Genomic DNA, 22,441 nt, shown 5'->3' with positions numbered 1-22,441 from the left:
GTAGACATGAAGTGCTGGAGTAACTCAACGGGTCAGGCAGCATCTCTGGAGATAACGAACAGGTGACGTGTCACTTCGGAACCGTTCTTCAGACTTGCCCTATCAATGAAAGTCCCAGGGTCTCCAAAGATGTAGATAGTGGTTCAGTACTGTTCTCTACTTGTTGGTAAGATGGTCCAGTTGCCTGATAACAGCTGGGAAGAAACTGTCCCTGAATCTGGAGGTGTGCGTTTTCACACTTCTATGCCTTATGCCCGATGGGGAGAGGAGAAGAGGAAGTGGCCAGGATGTGACTCATCCTTGATTATGCTGCTGGCCTTGCTGAGGCAGTGGGAGGCATAAATGGAGTCAATAGAATGGAAGTCGGTTTGTGTGATTGTCTGGGCTGCGTCCACAATTCTCTGTAATTCCTTTTAGTCCTGGATGGAGCTGTTCCCAAACCAAGCTTACGTTAGCCCTAAGAGTTTATATCTCTCTCTTGAATACTTCCATTTGATATGACCTCCACTGCCTACTGTGGCAGAGAATTCCACAGATTCACAACTCTCTGGGTGAAAAGGTTTTTCCTCATCTCAGTCCTAAATGGCCTACTGCTTATTATTAAACCAGTCCCTGGTTCTGCACTCCCCCAACATCGGGAACATTTTTCCTGCAACTAGCCTATCCAATCCCACAAGAATTGTATATGTTTCCATAAGATCCCCTCACATCCATCTAAATTCCAGTGAATATTAGCCCATATTTTCCATTTTCCGATATTGAGTTAAATTCTAAACATTAGACCTTGTTTTCTGCAAACCTTTCCATTTGTATAAACGGTACCTACTTCCAATACAATGGTGGCAAAGTGCTGGAGTAACTCAGCGGGCCAGGCAGCATCTCTGGGGAACATGGAGAGGTGACGTCTCTGTTTAGTTTAGATTATCGTCATGTGTATCAAGGTACAGGGAAAAGCTTTTGTTGCATGCTAACCATTCAGCTGAAAGCAGATTACAATCGATCCAAGTACACAGTGCATAGATACGGGCTAAGGGAATAACTTGAAGTGCAAGGTAAAGCCAGCAAAGTCCGATCAAGGACTTCTCCTGAGATATTATTAATGTTTGTATATCACAAATTTAAAAGTAGAGTCTTATGTCCGAAATATTAGATAATTGTTTGATGTGCGCTGTCAAATAATTCAACTTATTTTATCAGTCTTCAATAAATATTGTTTGCTGCTTGACTGTGATATATTAAAAATAATAAGCAAAATCTTATGAAATATTTCACATTGTTGACAATTGACAATAAACCATTTGCAATATATTGACTTCAATTAAACAAATACATTTTCACTCATAGAAAGTGTAGGCTAAATTAGATTTTGCTGAAATATTGGCTTGAAATAATTCAACTGATGCTTTAGTATATGTAAAATATAGAAATTATTAGTTTTTGTTTTCATATTTTATCATTCATCAATGTCATCCAAAAGTCCTAACGTTACATAATTCTAGATGATTTTTGAACAATGTTACAGCAATTTCTCACAAGTCCTGAAACTTCTAATTTGTGAATTTCCTAACAAATTGCAAATGGTTTACTGCTATTGAAAAGTAAGTCACAGTTCAGTTTAGTTCTTAGATGAGTTTACTTCAATCCTGGTCACTCCCTCTTCTCCCCTCTCCCATCGGGCAAGAAGTACAGAGATTTGAAAGAACCCACCTCCAGATTCAGGGACAGTTTCTATCCAGTTGTTATCAGGCAACCGAACCATCCTATCAACAACTACAGAGCAGTCCTGATCCACCACCTATCTCATTGGAGATCCCCAAACTATCTTTAATCGGACTTTACTGGAGTTTATCTTGCCCCAGATGTTATCCCCTTTACCCTGTATCTGCATATTGTGGAGGCCTTGATTGTATTCATGTATAGACTTTTTGATGACTGGATAGCATGCAACAAAAAAGATGTTCACTGTACCTCGGTACATGTGACCATAATAAACTAACCTAAACTAAAGAAGATATCTTACTGCCTAAATAGTTCTGAAGCTGTTCCCTAGTGCAGCCTATGTAGAACGGCAAGTGTTCCAATCATATCCTACAAAGCGCTCAATGGGACTATGCAGAAGAAGGATACTGACTGATTATTAATTTATTGTATTACCAATAAATGTATATTTATTGATGTGTTTTTGTGTAAAGGTGCAGCAGATAAGAATCTATTTGTTCTATTACCAGCATATACGGCAAGGGTGGCACGTTTACGTAGCGGTAGAGCTACTGCCTTACAGCGCTAGAGACCCGGGTTCCATTCTGACCACGGGTGGTTATCTGAATGTAGTTGGCACGTTCTCCACACAGACTTACCTGCAATGTGGGGCATTACTCATCCCTATTTGTGTGGAATTCGTGCCGTTATGCAGTTTAACTTTGTACTGGATCACATTCAACACTTGCCTCTCAGAAGAGATGGCGCTAATTCTGAACTAAGGCTGTGAATCGCAAGAGGCTACATTATACGCAACAACTTGATATCCAGACAAAGCTGGCGGCAGCACTAGAGGCCATCACACCTGACTTTTATGCCTCTGTCTCTTTCTACCATGTCACTGAAAGTCTCTTTCAGCGGAGTATTGATATATAAAGCATGCAACTGGAAAACAGTCTGTAATTACACAGAGTCTCTTGCCCAAAGTAGGCGATTTGAGGATCAGAGGGCATAGGGTCAAGGTGAAGGGGAAAAGATGTACTAGGAATCAGAGGGGTAACCTTTGCACACAAAGGGTGGTGGGTGTATGGAACATGCTGCCAGAGGAGGTAGTTGAGGCAGGGACTATCCCAATGTTTACGAAACAATTAAACAGGTGCATGGATAGGACAGGTTTGGAGGGATATGGACCAAGAGCAGGCAGGTGGGACTAGTGTAGCTAGGACATTGGTTTTTGATTTTTTAATTTATGTATGTACATATATGTTATGTATATGTATATGTGTGTATATGTGTATATGTATGTATGTACATGTATATGCATGTATGTGTGTATGTATTTATGTATATATATATATGTATATATATAATTTTCCTTTTATTTATTCATTTTCATCTTTTCTTTTCTTCTTTTTTTAATCGTTCGAAATAAAGACATCATTCATTCATTCATATCATTCACATTGTTGGCCTGTGTGGGCAAGTTGGACCGAAGGGTCTGTTTCCACACTGTATCATTCTATGTCTCTATGACATTATTAGTGAACCAATTCTGCCTTTATACACGGACAGTGAATATTAACGAGAAACTATACTCATGACAGTTTTCACCAGAGTTAATTACTTATGCCCCTGTCTACAATTTAAGTCTATTCACGGGTTGTACGAGGGCCTCTCATCAATGTCTCTCTTCTGTCACCAAGAGTTGAAATCGATGCTTGGGCTTAAAGATCATTTATAATTAGTTTATTTTAAAGTGTCTCAAATCCCGCTAATATTTCAACAGCAAAAAGTACTTGAGCAACTCTCAGCTCACAACACTAATGCCATGTCGGGGTGGCACGGGATGGCGCAGCGGTAGAGTTGCAGGTTAACAGCGCCAGAGACCCGGGTTTGATCCTGACTACGGGTGCTGTCTGGATGGAGTTAGCACGTTCTCTCCGCGACCTGCGTAGGGTTTTCTCCGGGTGCTCCGGTTTGCTCCCACACTCCTAAGACGCAGAGGTTTATAGGTTCATTGGCTTTGGTAAAATTGTGAATTTTCCGTAGTGTGTGTAGGATAGTGGATCGCTAGTCAGCGAGGTCTTGGTGGGGTGAAGGGCCTGTTTCTATGCTGTATCTGTAAACTAAACTCTAATGACACGTGATGGAAGTGAGGAAGTGTTGAATGGCTGCGGATCGCCTGCAGTCTGTCTCTCTTTATTTTTGTTGTTGTTTTTTTTGTCTTGTTTTAGTTGAATTTTGGTTATTAGGTTGTGTTATGTGTGGGGGGGGACTGAAACATGGTTTTCTGTCTCTCCCTTCGGGGGAATGCGACTCTTTCTGTCGAATCCCCCTTCTCTGCCTCCGTCTGCGCTGAGGCCTAATGGCGGGGCTAGCGGTCTCCAACTGCGACTGACCTCGAGGCTCCGGAGGTAGAGCCAGCCAGGACTCACCAACGCGAGGCTGGCCGAATTCGAGCTGCGGAGCTGTGGCGGCGTTCGGGCGCTCCGGTGGCAGCGGCACGACTGGGGCTGAGACGGCGCTCCGGTGAGGGCGGCCCGGCTCGGGGCTGAGACGGTGCTCCGGTGGCAGCGGCCCGGCTCAGGGCTGAGACGGCGCTCCAGTGGCTGAGACGGCATTCCAGCGGCGGCGACCTGAATCCGGGGCTCGGCCGCGGGCCAGTGGACGACAACGTCGGGAGCTCGCAGGTCACAGGCTGGTGCCTGTTTTCCGGAGCTCCCGCGGCAACAGCTGCGTCCGCTGGACTGGAGGGCGGCAGCTTCGACCACCCCGGGCCGCGGAGCTTGAACTGGCCCGTTCGCGGAGCTCGGTTGAGCCGCGGGACTGACTACCATCGCCCAGTGGGGTATCGCCTCAGCTCACAGGGAGAATGAGGAGGGAAGAGACAGTAACTTTAAGACTTTTGCCTCCATCACAGTGAGGAGGTGCCTGGTGAACTCACTGTGGTGGATGTTAATTTGTGTTTATTGTGTGTTTTATTGTTTATTATTATATGTATGGCTGCAGGCAACGACATTTCGTTCAGACCGAAAGGTCTGAATGACAAATAAAAGATCTAATCTAATCTAATCTAATCTAATCTAATCTAATCTAATCTAATCTAATCTAATCTAATCTAACTATTGGCTCACCTTGTTCAGGCCTGGTCAGAGGCTGGAATCCTCATGTTGAATGTCTTACTGAATGACATCCCCAGCCTTTATACCACCAACAAAACACATCTGGAGTCTATCAGGATACTTTCCATTTGCCTAGATTAAAGTGGTCCCAACAACACTCGAGGATCTTAATTCCATCCAGGTTTAAACAGCCCACATGCATGGTACCTCATCCACTACCCAGGCACAGGGCAGCAAGGTTGCACAGCAGTAGAGTTGCTGGCTTACAGCGCCAGAGACCCGGGTTCGGTTGTGACTACGGGTGCTGTCTGTACAGAGGTTGTACGTTCTCCCCATCTGCACCGTATCTTTAAACACTAAACTCTAAACACGGAGGTTGCAGTGTATACCATCCAAGAACCTTACTGGCCTAGGGCACACTGACACACATCCCATGTCTGTGATCTTTACCACAAGGAATGACAAGGACAGCAGACACATGGGAATACGAACAAGATGAAATGATGCGGACTTTTAGGTTCCTTCATTAAAGATGGAGGTAAAGGATGTCTGTGCAGAAATGAACTGCATACGCTGGAATATACCGATGATGGATAAACAATGCTGGAGTAAATCAGCGGTTAAGGGATCATCCCAGGAAAAAAAGGATGGATAACTTTTCGTGTCGGGAGCATTCATTCAGTCTCAAGAAGGGATCTGACCCGAAATGGCACCCATATCCTTTTTCTCAGAGATGCTGCCTGGCCCGCTGAGTTACTCCAGCACTTTGTATCAAGGTTAATTCCCGGGATCGCGGGACTGTCATATGCCGAGAGAATGGAGTAGCTGGGCTTGTACACTCTGGAGTTTAGAAGGATGAGATGGCATCTCATTGAGACATATAAGATTTTTAAGGGTTTGGACACGCTGGAGGCAGGAAACAAGTTCCCAATGTTGGGGTAGCCCAGAGGCTGTTCATCTCTCTCATTTCTATTAGGGTCTGCTGAGACGGTAAAACTGGCTTTGCAAACTATTCAGTGAATGGACAATACACAATAGACCATTCAGCCATTCGAGCCAGCTCCGCCATTCAATATGATCATGGCTGATCAGCCACAATCAGTACCCCGTTTCTGCCTTCTCGCCACATTTCCTGACTCTGCCATCGTTAAGATCTCTATCTAACTCTCTCTTGAAAGCATCCAGAGAATTAGCCTCCACTGCCTTCTGAGCAGAGAATTCCACAACTCCTGTGTGAAAACGTTTCTCCTCATCTCCGTTCTAAATGGCTTATCCCTTATTCTTAGCCTGTGGCCCCTGGTTCTGGACTCAACCTGCGCTGCATTCCCTCAATAGCAAGAATGTCCTTCCTCAAATTGGGAGACCAAAACTGCACACAACACTCCAGGTGTGGTCTCACTAGGGCCCTGTACAACTGCAGAAGGACCTCTTTGCTCCTATACTCAACTCCTCTTGTTATGAAGACCAACATGCCATTTGCTTTCTTCACTGCCTGCTTTAACTGCATGCTTACTTTCTGTGACTGATGAAGTTCGACTATGTTGAAGACTCGCTTCGACTAGCTTCGGGAAAATTGGACACCAAATAGTGGAGAGCGAAGAGGATCTCCTTCGACCTCCTTCGACTATGTTGAAGACTATATATGACTACCTTCGACTACACTCGACTACACTCGATTAGCTTTGATTGCATTCGATTACCTACGAATAACATGACGACCTACTACGATCTACTTCGACTAAACCTACGAGTAAAAGAAATATTGATTTATACCATGGCGACCTTATTTTACTCACGGGCATTTTTCAGCATGCTAAAAAAACCGCCACAACCTAAAGGGGCTGTCCCACTGCGGCGACCTAATTAGCGAGTTTAGAAGAGTTTAGAAGAGTTTGAAAAACTGTCATGTTGCCGACCTCCTTCGACTATGTAGAAGACTAGCTTCGACTCGCTTTGGGAAAATTGGACACTGATTAGTGGAGAGTGAAGACAAACTCCTTCTATCTCCTTCGACCTACCTTCGACTATGTTGAAGACTATCTACAACTGCCTTCAATTACTTTCGGCTACCCTCGATTACCTATGAATAAAATGCCGACCTACTACGACCTACTTCGTCTAAACCTAAAAAAAATATCGATTTTTTTCCATGGCAACCTTTTTTTACTCGCGGTAATTTTTCAGCATGTTGTAAAATACGCCCCAACGTAGCTGAGGCCTCGAGTAGGCAGGGACTATTCTCAGGCCTGAAGAAGAGTTACAAAGACCTCCTGGGACCTCATGTCAATCATGCTGCGAGTATGAGTCGAGTATAAACTCTTGTAAACTCGCCAATTAGGTCGTCTCAATGGAACAGCCCCTTTACTGAGGCCTCAAGTACGCGGGGACTACTCTCGAGCATGAAGGAGAGTTAAGGGCCTGTCCCACTTTCCCGAGTCCTCTGCCGAGTTGAAAGGACCTTCAAAAAATATCAAGATTTTTGTGATCTACGAATTCCTACTCCCGACTATCTTTTTATTCGTGGACCATTTTGTCATGCTGAAAAAAACGTCCCAACTTACCTGATACTCCGAGTACCTACGGCTGGCATAACGAGCCTCTATGATATATCTACGGACTCCTGTGAGTCGAGGACACACTCTTCTAAACTCCTCAATTAGGTCCCCGCAGTGGGACAGGCCCTTTAAAGAGCTATATTGGCCAATCTTATTTCCCAGGTCACGATGCACTGCCTTGTTTGGTACAGTTCTTCACACTCATCCAGATGATGAAATGTGGTAAGGATATCTGCTCATACTATGCTTCTAGAAAGCACGTCCCAAACCCTCACTTTACAAAACCAATTATACTCAGGCGAGTCAGATTACAAATCAAAATTAAAAAAAATAGCAAAAATCAAATAAATGGAGGAACTCAGAGGGTTCTATTAACTCAGAGGGTGCTATTGACTATTGATCGCCCTGTGACCATGTGGGTTTTCTCCAGGTGCAGGTTTGTAGGTTAATTGGCTTCTGTAAATTGTCCCTTGTGCGTCGGATAGAATTAGTGTAATAGTGATCACTGGTCGGCACAGACGTTGGGCCGAAGCGCTCGTTTCCGCGCTGTATCTCAAATCTAAACTAAACTCGTATTCAATCACCCTTAAGGGCCTGTCCCACTGTACGAGGTAATTCAAGAGCTCTCCCGCGTTTAAAAAAATCAAACTCATGGTAAGCACATAGAATGTACGTCGCGGGTACGTCGGAGCTTGGGACGTCTCTTAGTGACTCATAATGCTAATGGCAGGTACTCGGGAAACGCGGTAAGCTCGTGAAGACTCGTGAAGATTTTTCAACATGTTGAAAAATATCCATGAGAGCTCCGAGTACCTATGAGCGGCTATTACCGTAATTCTCCGAGTTCGAATCAGGGGAAACTCAGGAGAACTCTTGAATTACCTTGTACAGTGGGACATCCCCTTAAGGCAGCTGGGAGCTGAGAATGTAGTCAACCGTAGAAAAGAGGATGTGCGGCAGCAAAAAAACTAGAGTCAGGTCGAGAATGTCAATATCAAAAGAAGGCTAAAACTACCTCAATCCAGTGTCAAAAGTATTGACAAGGTTTATTGTGCTGTAGATACATCTGACAGATGGTTTCCAGCAGAAGTATAAACTTTGAATGCCCCAGGCTCCACAGAGAGTCAATGAAGATCATTGAAGAAGGGAACTACAGATTGCAGTGTTGGCTGTTATATTCCCCAGAGGCCTTGGAGAAAACATCTCTCAATGAAAAATCATCAGGTTGCAAGCAAAATATTGCTTAAACTGTGGCAAAATATAGAAGCTTAATCTCGACTAAATGACGAGGAAAACTTGATGTGTGAAAACCACAATTTCATGGAATCGCAGCATGGTCACTGTAAGGAAGGGTGGCCATTTGGCCCACCGAGTCCATGCCAGCCCTCTGCAAGAGCAATCCTGCCAGTCCCACAAAGCCTCTTCCTTAGTCATGCATTTTCCTTTCCCTTTCAAATATATATCCCGGTTGTCTTTGAGCACCGCACCTACCCGGTGACACAGCGGTAGAGTTGCTGTCTTAGAGCGCCAGAGACCCTGGTTCGATCCTGGCTACGGATTTGTACTTTCTCCTCATGCCCTGCGTGGGTTTTCTCCGCGATCTACGGTTTCCTCCCACACTCCAAAGACATACAGCTTTGTAGGTTAACTGGTTTGGTATAAATTTAAATTTGTCACCATTGTAGGATTCGTGTAAATGCGCGGGGATCACTTGCGGATGACTCGCAGGGCGAAGGTCATGTTTCCGTGCTCTTACCCTTGCTCTTATGCTCCATGCCTCTGTAAACACCTTGGTGAAGGAGGGTGGTAAAATTTGCAAAATTTCAATCCACAGAACGATACCTTGATTGTGAACCCTTGATGTTTTCACATAAAGGGTGGTGGGTGCATGGAACAAGCTGCCAGAGGAGGTAGTTGAGGCTGGGATTATCCCAATGTTTAAGGAACAGTTAGACGGGTACATGGATAGGACAGGTTTGGAGGGATATGGACCTAACGTGGACAGGTGGGACTAGTGAAACTGGGACATGTTGGCCGGTGTGGGCAGGTTGACCCAAAGGGCCCACGTTTCCAAGCTGTATCACAATATGATTCTACAACTCTATGACTATGACTCTTCCCCTGAACCTCATCCTCACTATTTACTTTCCCTGTGTTTGGAACATAATAGCTAATAACTCCTTGTTTTCCATCCTTTAACATTGAATATTTCATCCACATCTTCCAAGCTGTGACTCAGCAAACTCTTCTCCCTTGATAAAATATTAATTTGCAACCTTAGCCACATCATCTGTCTCTTTCTGCACTTGATCTTTTAGTTCATAATTGGCCCCATCTGTTCTATCCATTTCTTACCATTTAATATTTATACTCTTGGATTGCCGTACGTTAGCCAAGAGTTTTTTTTTAAATCAAAAATATATCTTTTACCCCTCTTATATCTTTATTCTTTTATTTTCCTTCTGAAATATCATGATCATTAGTGATGGGAGTAGAAGTAGGCCATTCAGCCCATCAAGTCTACTTCGCCATTCAATCATGGCTGATCTATCTCCCCCTCCAAATCCCATTCTCCTGCCTTCTCCCCGTAACATCTGACACCTGTACTATTCAAGAATCAATCTATCTCTGCCTTAAATAAATCCACTAACTTTGCCTCCACAGTCTTCTGAGGCAATACATTTTCCAGATTCACCACCATCTGAATATAGAAATTAGCATCAGAATTAAAGGATGTTCTTTTAGGAAGGAGATGAGGAGGAATTTCTTTATTCAGAGGGTGGTGAATCTGTTGAATATTTGCCACAGAAGGCTGTGGACGCAAAGTCAGTGGATATATTTAAGGCAGAGATAGATGGATTCTTGATTAGTATGGGTGTCAGACATTTTGGGGAGAGGGCAGGAATAATGGGGTTTGGAGGGAGTGATAGATCAAACATAGAAACATAGAAACATAGAAAATAGGTGCAGGAGTAGGCCATTCGGCCCTTCGAGCCTGCACCGCCATTCAATATGACTGATCATCCAACTCAGTATCCTGTACCTGCCTTCTCTCCCAACCCCCTGATCCCTTTAGCCACAAGGGCCACATCTAACTCCCTCTTAAATATAGCTAATGAACTGGCCTCAATTAACATCTATGGCAGAGAGTTCCAGAGACTCACCAATCTCTGTGTGAAAAATGTTTTTCTCATCTCGGTCCTAAAGGATTTCCCCTTTATCCTTAAACTGTGACCCCTTGGCCTGGACTTCCACAACATCGGGAACAATCTTCCTGCATCTAGCCTTTCCAACCCCTTAAGAATTTTGTAAATTTCTATAAGATCCCCCCTCAATCTTCTAAATTCTAGCGTGTACAAGCCAAGTCTATCCAGTCTTTCTTCATATGAAAGTCCTGACATCCCAGGAATCAGTCTGGTGAACCTTCTCTGTACTCCCTCTAAGGCAAGAATGTCTTTCCTCAGATTTGGAGACCAAAACTGTACGCAATACTCCAGGAGTGGTCTCACCAATACCAAACATGATTGAATGGCGGAGTAGATGGCCAGAATGGCCTAATTCTAATCCTATCTCTTATGATTATGATATTACTTATCTAAAGAACCTGGAATGCAACATTGACATTAAAGAAGAATAAAATGCAATGGAAACAGTTCAGCAAAGGTTCAGAAGATAAATTTGTGGAATGAGATATCACCTTATGATTGTACAATAAATTGTACATATATTCAGGTCTTAAAAGCAATGATCATATTGAAACATAACATTCTGAAGGGCTGCTCAGGATAAATGCCACAGGATGTTTCCCTTGGGTGGAGGAACCTGGTATGAGGGTTTCAGAATAAGAGGCTATTCATTTAAAACTACGATGAGGAACTTATTACCTCAAAGATTGTGAATCTTTGCAAATTGTACCCTCAGAGAGCTGTGAATGTAAAACCATGAATTATATATTTTTTTAGCACCGACTCACCACCAATTTTCCGACAACAGGTGGCCTGGCACCTCCTTTATTCCGAATAAAATTCCAAGAGCGCACTTGAAATCCGCCCCCCTCAGAAGTTGCCCTGAAAATATGGCGCCTAGGCCAGGGGAAGTGGGCTAAAACCGCGATGAGAAGAACTTTTTTCACACAGAGAGTGGTGAATCTCTGGAACTCTCTGCCGCAGAGGGTAGTCGAGGCCAGTTCATTGGCTATATTTAAGAGGGAGTTAGATGTGGCCCTTGTGGCTAAGGGGATCAGAGGGTATGGAGAGAAGGCAGGTACGGGATACTGAGTTGGATGATCAGCCATGATCATATTGAATGGCGGTGCAGGCTCGAAGGGCCGAATGGCCTACTCCTGCACCTAATTTCTATGTTTCTATGTAATCAATCTCATCGCGGCTGATCAATGGGTCAAATTTGCCCCCTCTGGAACTCTGGCCCAGCCGGAACAGACAGATCTGTTCACATTGCTGACTTTCATGGACGATCGGCTGGCCGGCATCTCAGCCCCCCCTGGCTGTGAACTCTGCTTGTGCAGCAAAATGGATAATTTTTGCAAGGTTCTTGAGCCAGAAAATCAGTGATGGACCTCCACCATCTTATTTTAAAAATCATACGGCAAATGTCTAGAAATAGGTAGGTTTGACAAACTTACCATTTTTGGAGAGAGTTACAGCCATATATTCCTCATTGAAAGAACTGACATAAAGCAGTATACTTGGGGTGTGCATAGTTCGAAAACTGAATGCAATATTTTCCCTCAAATAGGTGAGCTCTGAAGACGCAGCAGATGAAAGATCGCTTAGATTCTTGACAACGGTGACAGGCTCCTGTAGTGTGTATAACAATGACGTTCCAGACTCAAAAGTAGCAGAAATCTCTGAGCAATAAAACAAAACACAGAATAAAAATTAGTAAGGTTATTTATTAGATAACCCAAGTTTAATTTATCCGACTTAAAATCAGATGTAGATTAAAAAATAACATAACTAGTCAGGTTTGTTCAATTCTAGTCTATATTCTTTTAATGGTTTAATTATTTGGTCTTCTACCTTTAGTATCAGAGATATAATGTGGAAACAGGCCCTTCGGCCCATTGAGTCCCTGCCGACCAGTGATGACCTGGTACACTAGTTCTATCCTACACACTGGGGACAATTTACAGAAGCCAAATAACCTACAAACCTGCACGTGTCTGGAATGTGAGATAAAACTGGAGCACCCTGAGAAAACCCACGTAGTCACAGTGAGAACGTACGAACTCTGTACAGACAGCACCCATGGTCAGGATCAAACCCAGGTCTCTGGTGCTGTAAGGCAGAAAATCAACTACCGCACCACCACCATCATCTGTTCCTCCAATTTACATGTGCCCTTACTCTGGCAATCTAGGAGGCCCAGAACAGAAAGGTTAGTATGGGTAGGAAGGTACTGCAGATGCTGGTTTACACCAAAATGCTGGAGTAACTCAGCAGGACAGGCAGCAGCATCTCTGGATAGAAGGAATGGGTGATGTTTTGGGTCGAGACCCTTCTTCAGACCCATGGGGATGGAATGGAGAGTTGAAATTGTTGGCAATCGGGAGATCTCGTAGGCTGGCGGACCGAGCGTAAGTGTTCAACGAAACAGTTCTTGCATGATGCTGCTTTCCATTGAGCTAAGTGGAAGAGAAATGTATTCGGATTGTGAAATTGACTGGCGATATCACCCCAGGCAAATGTCATCCCAACATGAAATTTATAACTCTCTTGCATTCTATTGTTCTACCTGTATTTCAGTGTAGTAAACTGATAGAAAGCTGGAATGGGCTTTAATAATTTAAGTGGACAATGTAAAGCTTTAAATGTTGCAGATTCTGTAAGAGGAATCAATGGGACATTGCATTTTCTTACAGTTCATCAACTGAACATTTACTGAGTGCATTGGAAAAACGAACTCATCACCAGAGATATTTCTAACCCAACGTTTTTTTGTTGAACTACCATCAATCTCAATGTTTGTTTTGTTGGTGAAGTGCCGCCCCCAACATTTTCATGTGTGCCAAAATAATTGAAGAAAAGCACACTTTAACACAATCTAGACTGTGTATAATGTGTTAAGCACTATTGACGTTTGCATAGGAGGGATATGGACCAAGCACAGGTCGGTGGGACTAGTGTAGATTGAGCAACGTTGGTCAGCATGGACAAGTTGGGTCAAAGGCCTGTTTCCATGCTGTGTGACTATGATTACCATTTTAATAGAGACATTAACTTGCTGGACAAACTGACCTTTTCAAAATGCAGTGCTTTGTGAACTTCTGCTCATTTAACAAATGAACTAGTGAAAGACCAAATCAAGATGTTGTCGGCAATTGCAAACCTTTGGTCAAAATCATGGGAAAGTAATAAAGCCATAAGTGACAGGAGTAGAAATGGGCCATTCGGCCCATCAAGTCTACCCCACCATTCAATCATGGCTGATCTATCTCTCCCTCCTAACTCCATTCCACTGCCTTCTCCCTATAACCCCTGACACCCGTACTAATCAAAAATCTATCTATCTCTGCTTTAAAAATATCCACTGACTTGGCCCCCACAGCCTTTTGTGGCAAAGAATTCCACACCCAAGATTCATCACCACTCTGACAAAATAAATGTCTCCTCATCTCCTTACTAAAAGAATGTCCTTTAATTCTGAGGCTCTAACCTCTAGTCCTGGATTCTCCCACAAGTGGAAACATCCTCTCCACATCCACTCTATCCAAGGCTGTCACTAATCTGTATGTTTCAATGAGGTTCCCCCTTCATTCTTCTAAACTCCAGCGAGTACAGGCCCAGTGCCGGCAAACGCTCATCATGAGTTAACCTACTCATTCCTGGTAGTGGAATGAGACAATGAGAAGCATGGGATCGTTATCAGGCCCGTCCTGCAGTGTGCCTGGAGCAGATGTAGAAGGCCTTGAACATGTGACAATAAACTAAACTGAGACTGAACTGAACTGAGGAGTAAAGTTGATTGAACAGTCATGGTCAAAGTTCACTCAATGGAGACTACACAGTGACTATCTGCTTGGGGCTGGGTTAACTTCATTAAGCCATTTATTTCGATGCCCTCTTGTTAAAAATGAAAACTATTTTCACCCCACGAATGATCATTGCTTGTGCCTTAGACAGACATAAAATGCTAGAGTAATTCAGCAGGTCAGACAGCATTTCTGGAGAAACGGAAAGGTGACGTTTCTGGTCGAGACCCTACTTTGCCTACTTTGTGCAGCTAAACCCAAACCCATTTGTACCAGAAATAACATCAAGACTTTTCCTCTTTAACCTAGGAGAACATGATAAATGATTTTGTGTACATGTATGGTGTGCTGTAAATATCACAATGTTGCTCTAACTGTACTAACACAGACATTGCATATTACACCACAAAATTTGTATAGAAGATTTTAGATCTTCGATTTAAACCAGCACCTGCACTTCTTTCCAACACAAAATTTGTGTCCTCATTTTCATTCTTAAAATATTATAGTAGGGCTCCCTCTCTCTCACCATTTCAGAAAGTTATGGGTTCAATCATTTCACATTTGAATTTTAGTTTCTGTATTACACAGGGAGTTTGAGAGTCTTACACTGACAACAAACTTCATGCCCGCAATTATACATCATGAGCCCATATTATGGGTAGGCATATTGAAAGTTGAGAGGAAGTAAAAATAGTTTAAATAAATAATTTAATTAAGTGTGCATCATTTCAGAAATTGTCCATCCAATTTCCTTCATAAGACAGGGCATTTTAAATGCATTTTCTCAGATGTTGCCGCCGTTGTGCGAATGGATCGTGACTTAATGAATACAGAGAGGTTTTGTGAAGGAAAATGCCCGAAGCTACCTTAAGGCATTGTGACTTTCTTTCCAATCTGTGCAAAATTATAATTGATGATAAAAGATGTATGCAATTTAAATGGATCGTGTTACTTTACATTTCAGACGCGGCAAATGAAGGTTCCGTGATAGGAAACCGCTCAGAAATCATCTCCATACTTCACAGCATCAGGGCACTATCAGCTCAGCAGCGGTAAATTATTCATGTTATTGCTAATTGATGATTATTGGAGCTTTTGTAATATTAAACTAACCATTAACACGACATGAACTTCTTCTACCCGGGAATACATTGATGAAAAACACAAGGGTGTGAATTTAATTATATCCATATGCTGATGGCAGCGCAAATATAAAGTGTTTTTACTCCTTATTTTCCAGTTAATATGCAGGTGAGAGACTGACTTGAAAATTGGCCTGAGTAGTAACTACCAGGGGCAGGTGGACATAGATAGGTTACAGTCATAGAGCTCTCTTGTGGCGCTGATAAAAACAATCTCATCGATAAGTTTATCCACGTTAGGTTTATCCTTCCTTGCTGTTCGAGTCTAAAACTGCAACCAAGGGAGTTCTCACAAAAGTTCTCTGCAATTTGAGCAAGACTGACTTGTTTTGCATTCCAGTTTCTTTGCCTTAAAGATTAATCAATCACTTGCCTTGCTATTTCTTTGCTGTACCTGCAAATTTACTTTACTTTGCAAATCGATTGGCTATTGTCTATTGTCTATTTCCTTTGTAGGTACGAGGTGGCACGGTAACACAGCATTAGAGCTGCTGCCTTTTACACCAGAAATCCAGGTTCGATCCTGACTACTGCCTGTACGGAATTTGTACATTCTCCCCGTGACCGCGGGGTTTTTTCTCCGGCTATCTCCGGTTTCGTCCCAGCAAAGACTGCCAGGTTTGTAGGCTAATTGGCTTAGAACATTAATAAATTGTCCATAACATGTGTAGGTTAGTGTTAATGTATGGGGAACGTGGGCTAGGTGGGCCAAAGGGCTGTGTCTCTAAACTAAACTAAATTAAACTAATCTCATATAACAGCTCACCAAGATCCCACTGTATCCCTATTTAACTAGTTCCAGTATAAAACAATCCCATCAAAATGATCACACCCTCCTTATGCCCAAGTTCTACCCATTCAAACTGACTGGACGTTCCTTCGCAGGAATAGGTCCTTTGACCCACCAGGTCCATGCCGATCTGCAATCGCCGCAGACTTAGAAACATAGAAACATAGAAAATAGATGCAGGAGTAGGCCATTCGGCACCGCCATTCAATATGATCATGGCTGATCATCCAACGCAGTATCCTGTACCTGCCTTCTCTCCATACCCCCTGATCCCTTTAGCCACAAAGGGCCACATCTAACTCCCTCTTAAATATAGCCAATGAACTGGCCTCAACTACCTTCTGTGGCAGAGAATTCCAGAGATTCACCACTCTCTGTGTGAAAAATGCTTTCCTCATCTCGGTACTAAAAGATTTCCCCCTTATCCTTAAACTGTGACCCCTTAGTTCTGGACTTCCCCAACATCGGGAACAACCTTCCTGCATCTAGCCACTTCCCACATACACTGGGGGCAATTTTCAATTATACCAAGCCAATATACTTACAACTCTCTATGTCTTTGGAGTGTGGGAGGAATCCAGAGCCCCCGTGGAAAACCCACGCATGTCACGGGGAGAATGTACAAACTGCATACAGGCAAGCACCCTTAGTTTGGATCGAACCCAGAACTCTGGCACTGTAAGGCAGCAACTCTACCACTGCACCAATGTACCGCCCTTGTGGCATCTGTACACCAGAACATTGATCTCCAGTCCTGCCTATCCCACAATCCTGTTATTGTAATAACTATAATATTTCAATAACTATAATATTCCATGTGCCTTTCAATGCTCATCTGTCTTGTAGCTAAAGCATTCCATTCCAGGCAACACCCTACTTAAAAATGTAAAAAATTGGAAAATCTTACAACTTAAAGAAAAACAGGCCGCTTAAAACTGTTGCCAGCTAATGCAACCTTTAAAGCAGCAAACATGGGGAAGGGGAATAAAACAGACATTGAAGAATCAAAGCTGATATCAAGGGTTAACACGTGCTCTGTAGTAGTCAATTCCAGATACAGGTAGCGTAAGGAGGATTGTAGAGGCAGTGTTGTTAATTTATTGGACAAGTTGGCAGTGACTTAGACCTCCAACCTTGAGAGCAATTGCAGACAACACAATGACAACTGGAGTGTATATATTCAAGCAACTAAATAAATTTGGAATAATTCACTGATATCAGTAATATTGACCATGTTATTGACTGAATGTGTTGCCATTATCTGTTCTATATGTAAAATATATTAGATACCAGACGAAATGGAATCCGTTGGGACACGGGCAGGTCCCCCAACGCAATATTCCACCTCTCCACCAATTCCAAAATTGGTGGCCAGTGGGCCAGTGGGGGAGGGGGGGGGGGCTAAATATAGAGCGCTAGTATGGGTGTTATGGGCTGAAGGGACTGGTTTCCAGAGGGCTAGTATGGACATTGTGGGCCAAATGGATTCTTGGGGTTGCAGCTCAATCACTCAAGCCTGATATGCTGGCAGCTCACTCACGGCTGGTGGGCTAGCAGTTGACATGGCTATTCCTTGAAATTCCATTTCAAGCAGCGTGCAAGGCCACCAAATTCAAATGCAGTTTCTTACCACTTCAAGCAGGGTGCAAGGCCACCAAATTCAAGTGCAGTTTCATACCATTTCATGCAGAGTGCAAGGCCACCACATTCAAATGCAGTTTCATAACATTTCAAGTAGGGTGAACACTATAAAACCACCATAAAACCACACAAAATTCCACAAAATATCACATAGACATTCAGTGTGTTCAGTTGATTCACAGCTCAGACAGTCATGACCGCTCCCTCCCCCATCTTGCAGATTGAGCCACACCCACACTTCCGGGTTTTATAATCCCTCCCCCTCCCACCGGAAGGGGCGCGGCCTTCATGGTGTGATAGACAGGAGAGAGATTCTCAAAATTTAAACACTAATAACACTTCTATTTTTCATTCATGGGAAGAATCCTCTGCACCTGATGAGCGGAGGGGGACTGAGTAAGATGGCAAAAATCACAGCCGTAAGCCGTTTTATCTACAATCAATATATAGTACAAACAGGAAGTTGTCAAGTTTAGACTTTTAATCATTTGCCATTTCAAACCAACCACCACTGACCATTTTCTGCGCTTGATTTCAAACCAACCACCACTGTGCTTTATTTCAAACCAACCACCACCTTTATTTCAAACTACCCACATTTTCATTTTCAAACCACATTAAGGGCACTCAAGGTCTGTAAAACCACACTCACAGTTTAGTAGACATGTGTTCAGTGTTATTCACAGCTCAGGCTGCGAGACATAACCCTCTCGCTCCCCCATCTTGCAGAGAATGACTGAGGCACTCAACACCTCTGGGTTTTATAGTCCCTCCAGAAGGGGCGTGGAGAGAGAATCTCAACATTTTTTAAACACTAATAACTCTTTTACTTTTCATCGATGGGAAATGTCCTCTTGTCCTGCGCAGTGGAGGGGGACTCTGAGTAAGATGACCAAAAATCACAGCCGTAAGTGGCAGCGTTTTTTCTAAAATCAATATACAGAACAACAGGAAGTGGTCAAGATCAGACTCGTAATATAGAAGATGCTGTTAACTCTGAAACATCTGAATGATAAGTTCACAAGTTCACAAGTTATAAGAGTAGAATGAGGTCATTCTGCCCATCGAGTCTATTCCGCAATTCAATCACGGCTGATCTCTGTCTCCTAATCCCATTTTCTTGCCTTCTCCCCATCAACCTTCACATCTGTTCTAATCAAGAATTTGTCTATCTCTGCCTTAAAAGACTTGGCCTCCACATCCCTCTGTGGCAATGAGTTCCACAGATTAACTACCCTCTGACTAAAGAAGTTCCACCTCACCTCCTTTCTAAAAGAGCGCCCTTCAATTCTGAGGCTATGTTAGCTTATATTAGAAACATAGAAAACATAGAAATTAGGTGCAGGAGTAGGCCATTTGGCCCTTCGAGCCTGCACCGCCATTCAATATGATCATGGCTGATCATCCAACTCAATATCCCGTACCTGCCTTCTCTCCATACCCTCTGATCCCCTTGGCCACAAGGGCCACATCTAACTCCCTCTTAAATATAGCCAATGAACTGGCCTCAACTACCCTCTGTGGCAGAGAGTTCCAGAGATTCACCACTCTCTGTGTGAAAAAAGTTCTCCTCATCTCGGTTTTAAAGGATTTCCCCCTTATCCTTAAGCTGTGACCCCTTGTCCTGGACTTCCCCAACATCGGGAACAATCTTCCTGCATCTAGCCTGTCCAACCTCTTAAGAATTTTGTAAGTTTCTATAAGATCCCCTCTCAATCTCCTAAATTCTAGAGAGTATATCCACACCATCTATGCCTCATTATTCTGTAAGATTCAATGAGGTCCCCCCTCTACCTTCTAAACTCCAGCGAATACAGGCCCAGTGCCATCAACCACTCATCATATGCTAACTCACTCATTCCTGGAATCTTTCTTGTAAACCTCCTCTGGACCCTCTCCAGAGCCAGAACAACCTTCCTCAGATATGGGGATAAGTTTTGTTGACTGAATAAATATTACTTCAAGAGATGAAGAAGATGGAAGTAAATGGTGCAGTTCACAACATTGAGGATTATTAAAAGTGACGCACAGTAGTTCAGAATGTTTGAATGTTAGGCGGGTGACAATCTAAAATTACGGTAATATCCCACATGTATTTTACATCAGACATTTTCTATTCACTGCAAGTTACTTTGAAATGAAATTCACTATATGAAAGGGTGGTGGAAGAGAAATAAGAAATATATCTTTCAAGAAAAGGAATTCTAAATACATTTGAAGGGAAAATAGTAAAGGCTCTGCGGAAGAAGTATATTCTCTAACTACATTCTAACTATATCCCCAGTATGGCCTATTCTTTATATAAAATAGAAATACAACAAATAGGTTCTCCAGCCTGTGCCACCATTCAAAAAAAATCTTGGGAATTGTTTTGTTTGTCCACTTTCCATATCAATCCCCACCCTGATCCATTGACCACAACCTTGAATATGTTAGTTTAGTTTCATTTAATGATTCTGCGTGGAAACAGGCCCCTTGGCCCGCTATGTCCATGCTGACCAGTGATCCCCGGACACTACCACTATCCTGCATATATAAAGGACAATTTTACATCTATACCACACCAATTAACCTACAAACCTGTACTACTTTGGAGTGTGGGATGAAACCGAACATCTCGGAGAAAACCCGCACAGGTCACGGGGAGAACGCACACACTCCGTAGAGACAGCACCGATAGCTAGGATCGAACCTGTACTTCTGGCGCTGTAGAGCAGCAACTCTACCTCTGCGCCACCGTGCCATCCTAATTCTATCACCCAGCCTTCTAAGAACGATGAGGAAGGAATTTTCAAAGATTTACCATCCCCTGCATAAAGGAATCTGGTTCAGTTCTGCAATTTTCTACAATTTCGGCAGCATGTTTTGCATTCCATTCTCCTTGCCTTAAAAGATTAATCAATCATTTGCCTTCCTATTTGTTTGCTGTACACGGGCAGCATAGTTGCGCAGCGGTGAAGTTGCTGCCTAACACGGCCAGAGCCCCGGGTTCGACCATGACTACAGGTGCTGTCTGAAAAGAGTTTGAACTTTCTCCCAGGTTGGTGACTGCATAGGAGAGATCACCAGGGGTGATGAGATCAGAAACAGCCTGGGGGATGATGTCCTGGGGTTCATAGGTAGAGCCACGGTCAAGGGGTAGGTATGAGAAGGTGTCCGAGAATTGGCGCCTGATCTCAGCATGGTAGAGGTGAGCCTGCTAGACTTAAATGTCACCTCCCTTGTCAGTGAGCCTGATTGTGCCTGACCCAAAACGTCATCTATCCATGCACTCTCGGGATGCTGCCTGACCCTCTGAGTTACTCTAGCATTCTGTGCCTTTTTTTGTAAACCATTAAGGTGGCACGGAGGCACAGTGGTAGAATTGCTGCCTTACAGCGCTTACAATGGCAGAGACCTGGATTCGATCCGGTTGTGGGTGCGTGTCTGTACGGAATTTGTACGTTCTCCCCGTGTCCTGCGTGCGTTTTCTCTGAGAATTTTGCTTTTCTCCTGCATTTCGAAGATGTACAGGTTTGTTGGTTAGTTGGCTTGGTATAAATGTAATAATTGTCTCTAATGTAGGATAGTGTCAAGGTGCGGGGATTGCTTATCAGTGCAGACAAAGGGCCTGTTTCCGCGCTGTATCTCTAAACTAAACTAAACTAAACTAAAATCTGCAGTTCCTTTTTTCTCAACTACCCACTTACTTATTTGGAATCTGGGTTCTTACCTTTTTTACAGAATGGTCCATCATAAGCAGAGTGACTACAGTTGCACCAATAGCCATTGTACTTCTCAATGCACCTCCCTCCATTGTGGCACAGGTTACCATAACTGCTACAGTGTCCAAGGCAACCTGGCTTCACCCCAGGTGTGACTTTAGCTCTTTCTTCAAGATCCAGGGTGATCCCATTCAACCGTAAAGAACGAATACATCCAAGGAAACCCTTCTGTCTTGATGCTGTCCCACCTGCAGGGAGATTAATGAACAGTAAGTTAATGTCACAGTAGTGCACCAAATGACCAAGAAGTGAGATAGACCAGCAGAATTTATTTTTTTTGCGCAGGCTCGGCGATCGTTTTGCTGAACACCTCCATCTAAATCTACCTGATCTCCAGGTTGCTAAACACTTTAACTACCCCTCCCATTCCCACACTGATCCTTCTGTCCTGGGCCTCCTCCGCTGTCAGAGTGAGGCCCAACACAAATTGGAGGAACAGCACCTCATATTTCGCTTGGGCAGCTTACAACCCACTGGAGTGAATATTGATTTCTCTAACTTCAAGTAACACTTGCTTTCCCTCTCTCTCAATCCCTCTCCGACCAGTCTTACTGTCTCCGACTACATTTTATCTGTTTGATTGCCCACTCCCCTTCTCCCAGCTAACAATGATCTCAACCAGTGGTTCCCAACCTTTTTTAGCTCTTGGCCCCGTTGGGATCTTTTAATTTTTCTGTGCCCCCCCCCCCCCCCCCCCTCCTGACAATATTAGCGGAAAAAAAGTACTTCAATATT

At 43.4% G+C, this 22,441-nt stretch overlaps 1 protein-coding gene across 1 annotated transcript in view; it reads right to left on the bottom strand.

Annotated features, from left to right (window-relative positions):
- Nucleotides 1-22,441, bottom strand: part of LOC129699106 (contactin-associated protein-like 5) — a 682,034-nt gene that overhangs the window by 176,699 nt on the left and 482,894 nt on the right. The window contains exons 18-19 of the mRNA XM_055638765.1: nt 21,655-21,894; nt 12,018-12,242 (exon numbers count right to left, since the gene is read on the bottom strand). Coding sequence (XP_055494740.1) covers nt 12,018-12,242; nt 21,655-21,894 — 465 coding nt within the window. The remainder of the gene's footprint in view (nt 1-12,017; nt 12,243-21,654; nt 21,895-22,441) is intronic.

This window comes from Leucoraja erinacea, chromosome 7 (genome assembly GCF_028641065.1).
Source record: "Leucoraja erinacea ecotype New England chromosome 7, Leri_hhj_1, whole genome shotgun sequence".
In the NCBI taxonomy this organism is placed as follows: domain Eukaryota; kingdom Metazoa; phylum Chordata; class Chondrichthyes; order Rajiformes; family Rajidae; genus Leucoraja; species Leucoraja erinaceus.
The sequence above is the reverse complement of the archived record's forward strand: the minus strand, read 5'-3'. Positions and strand labels throughout refer to the sequence as shown.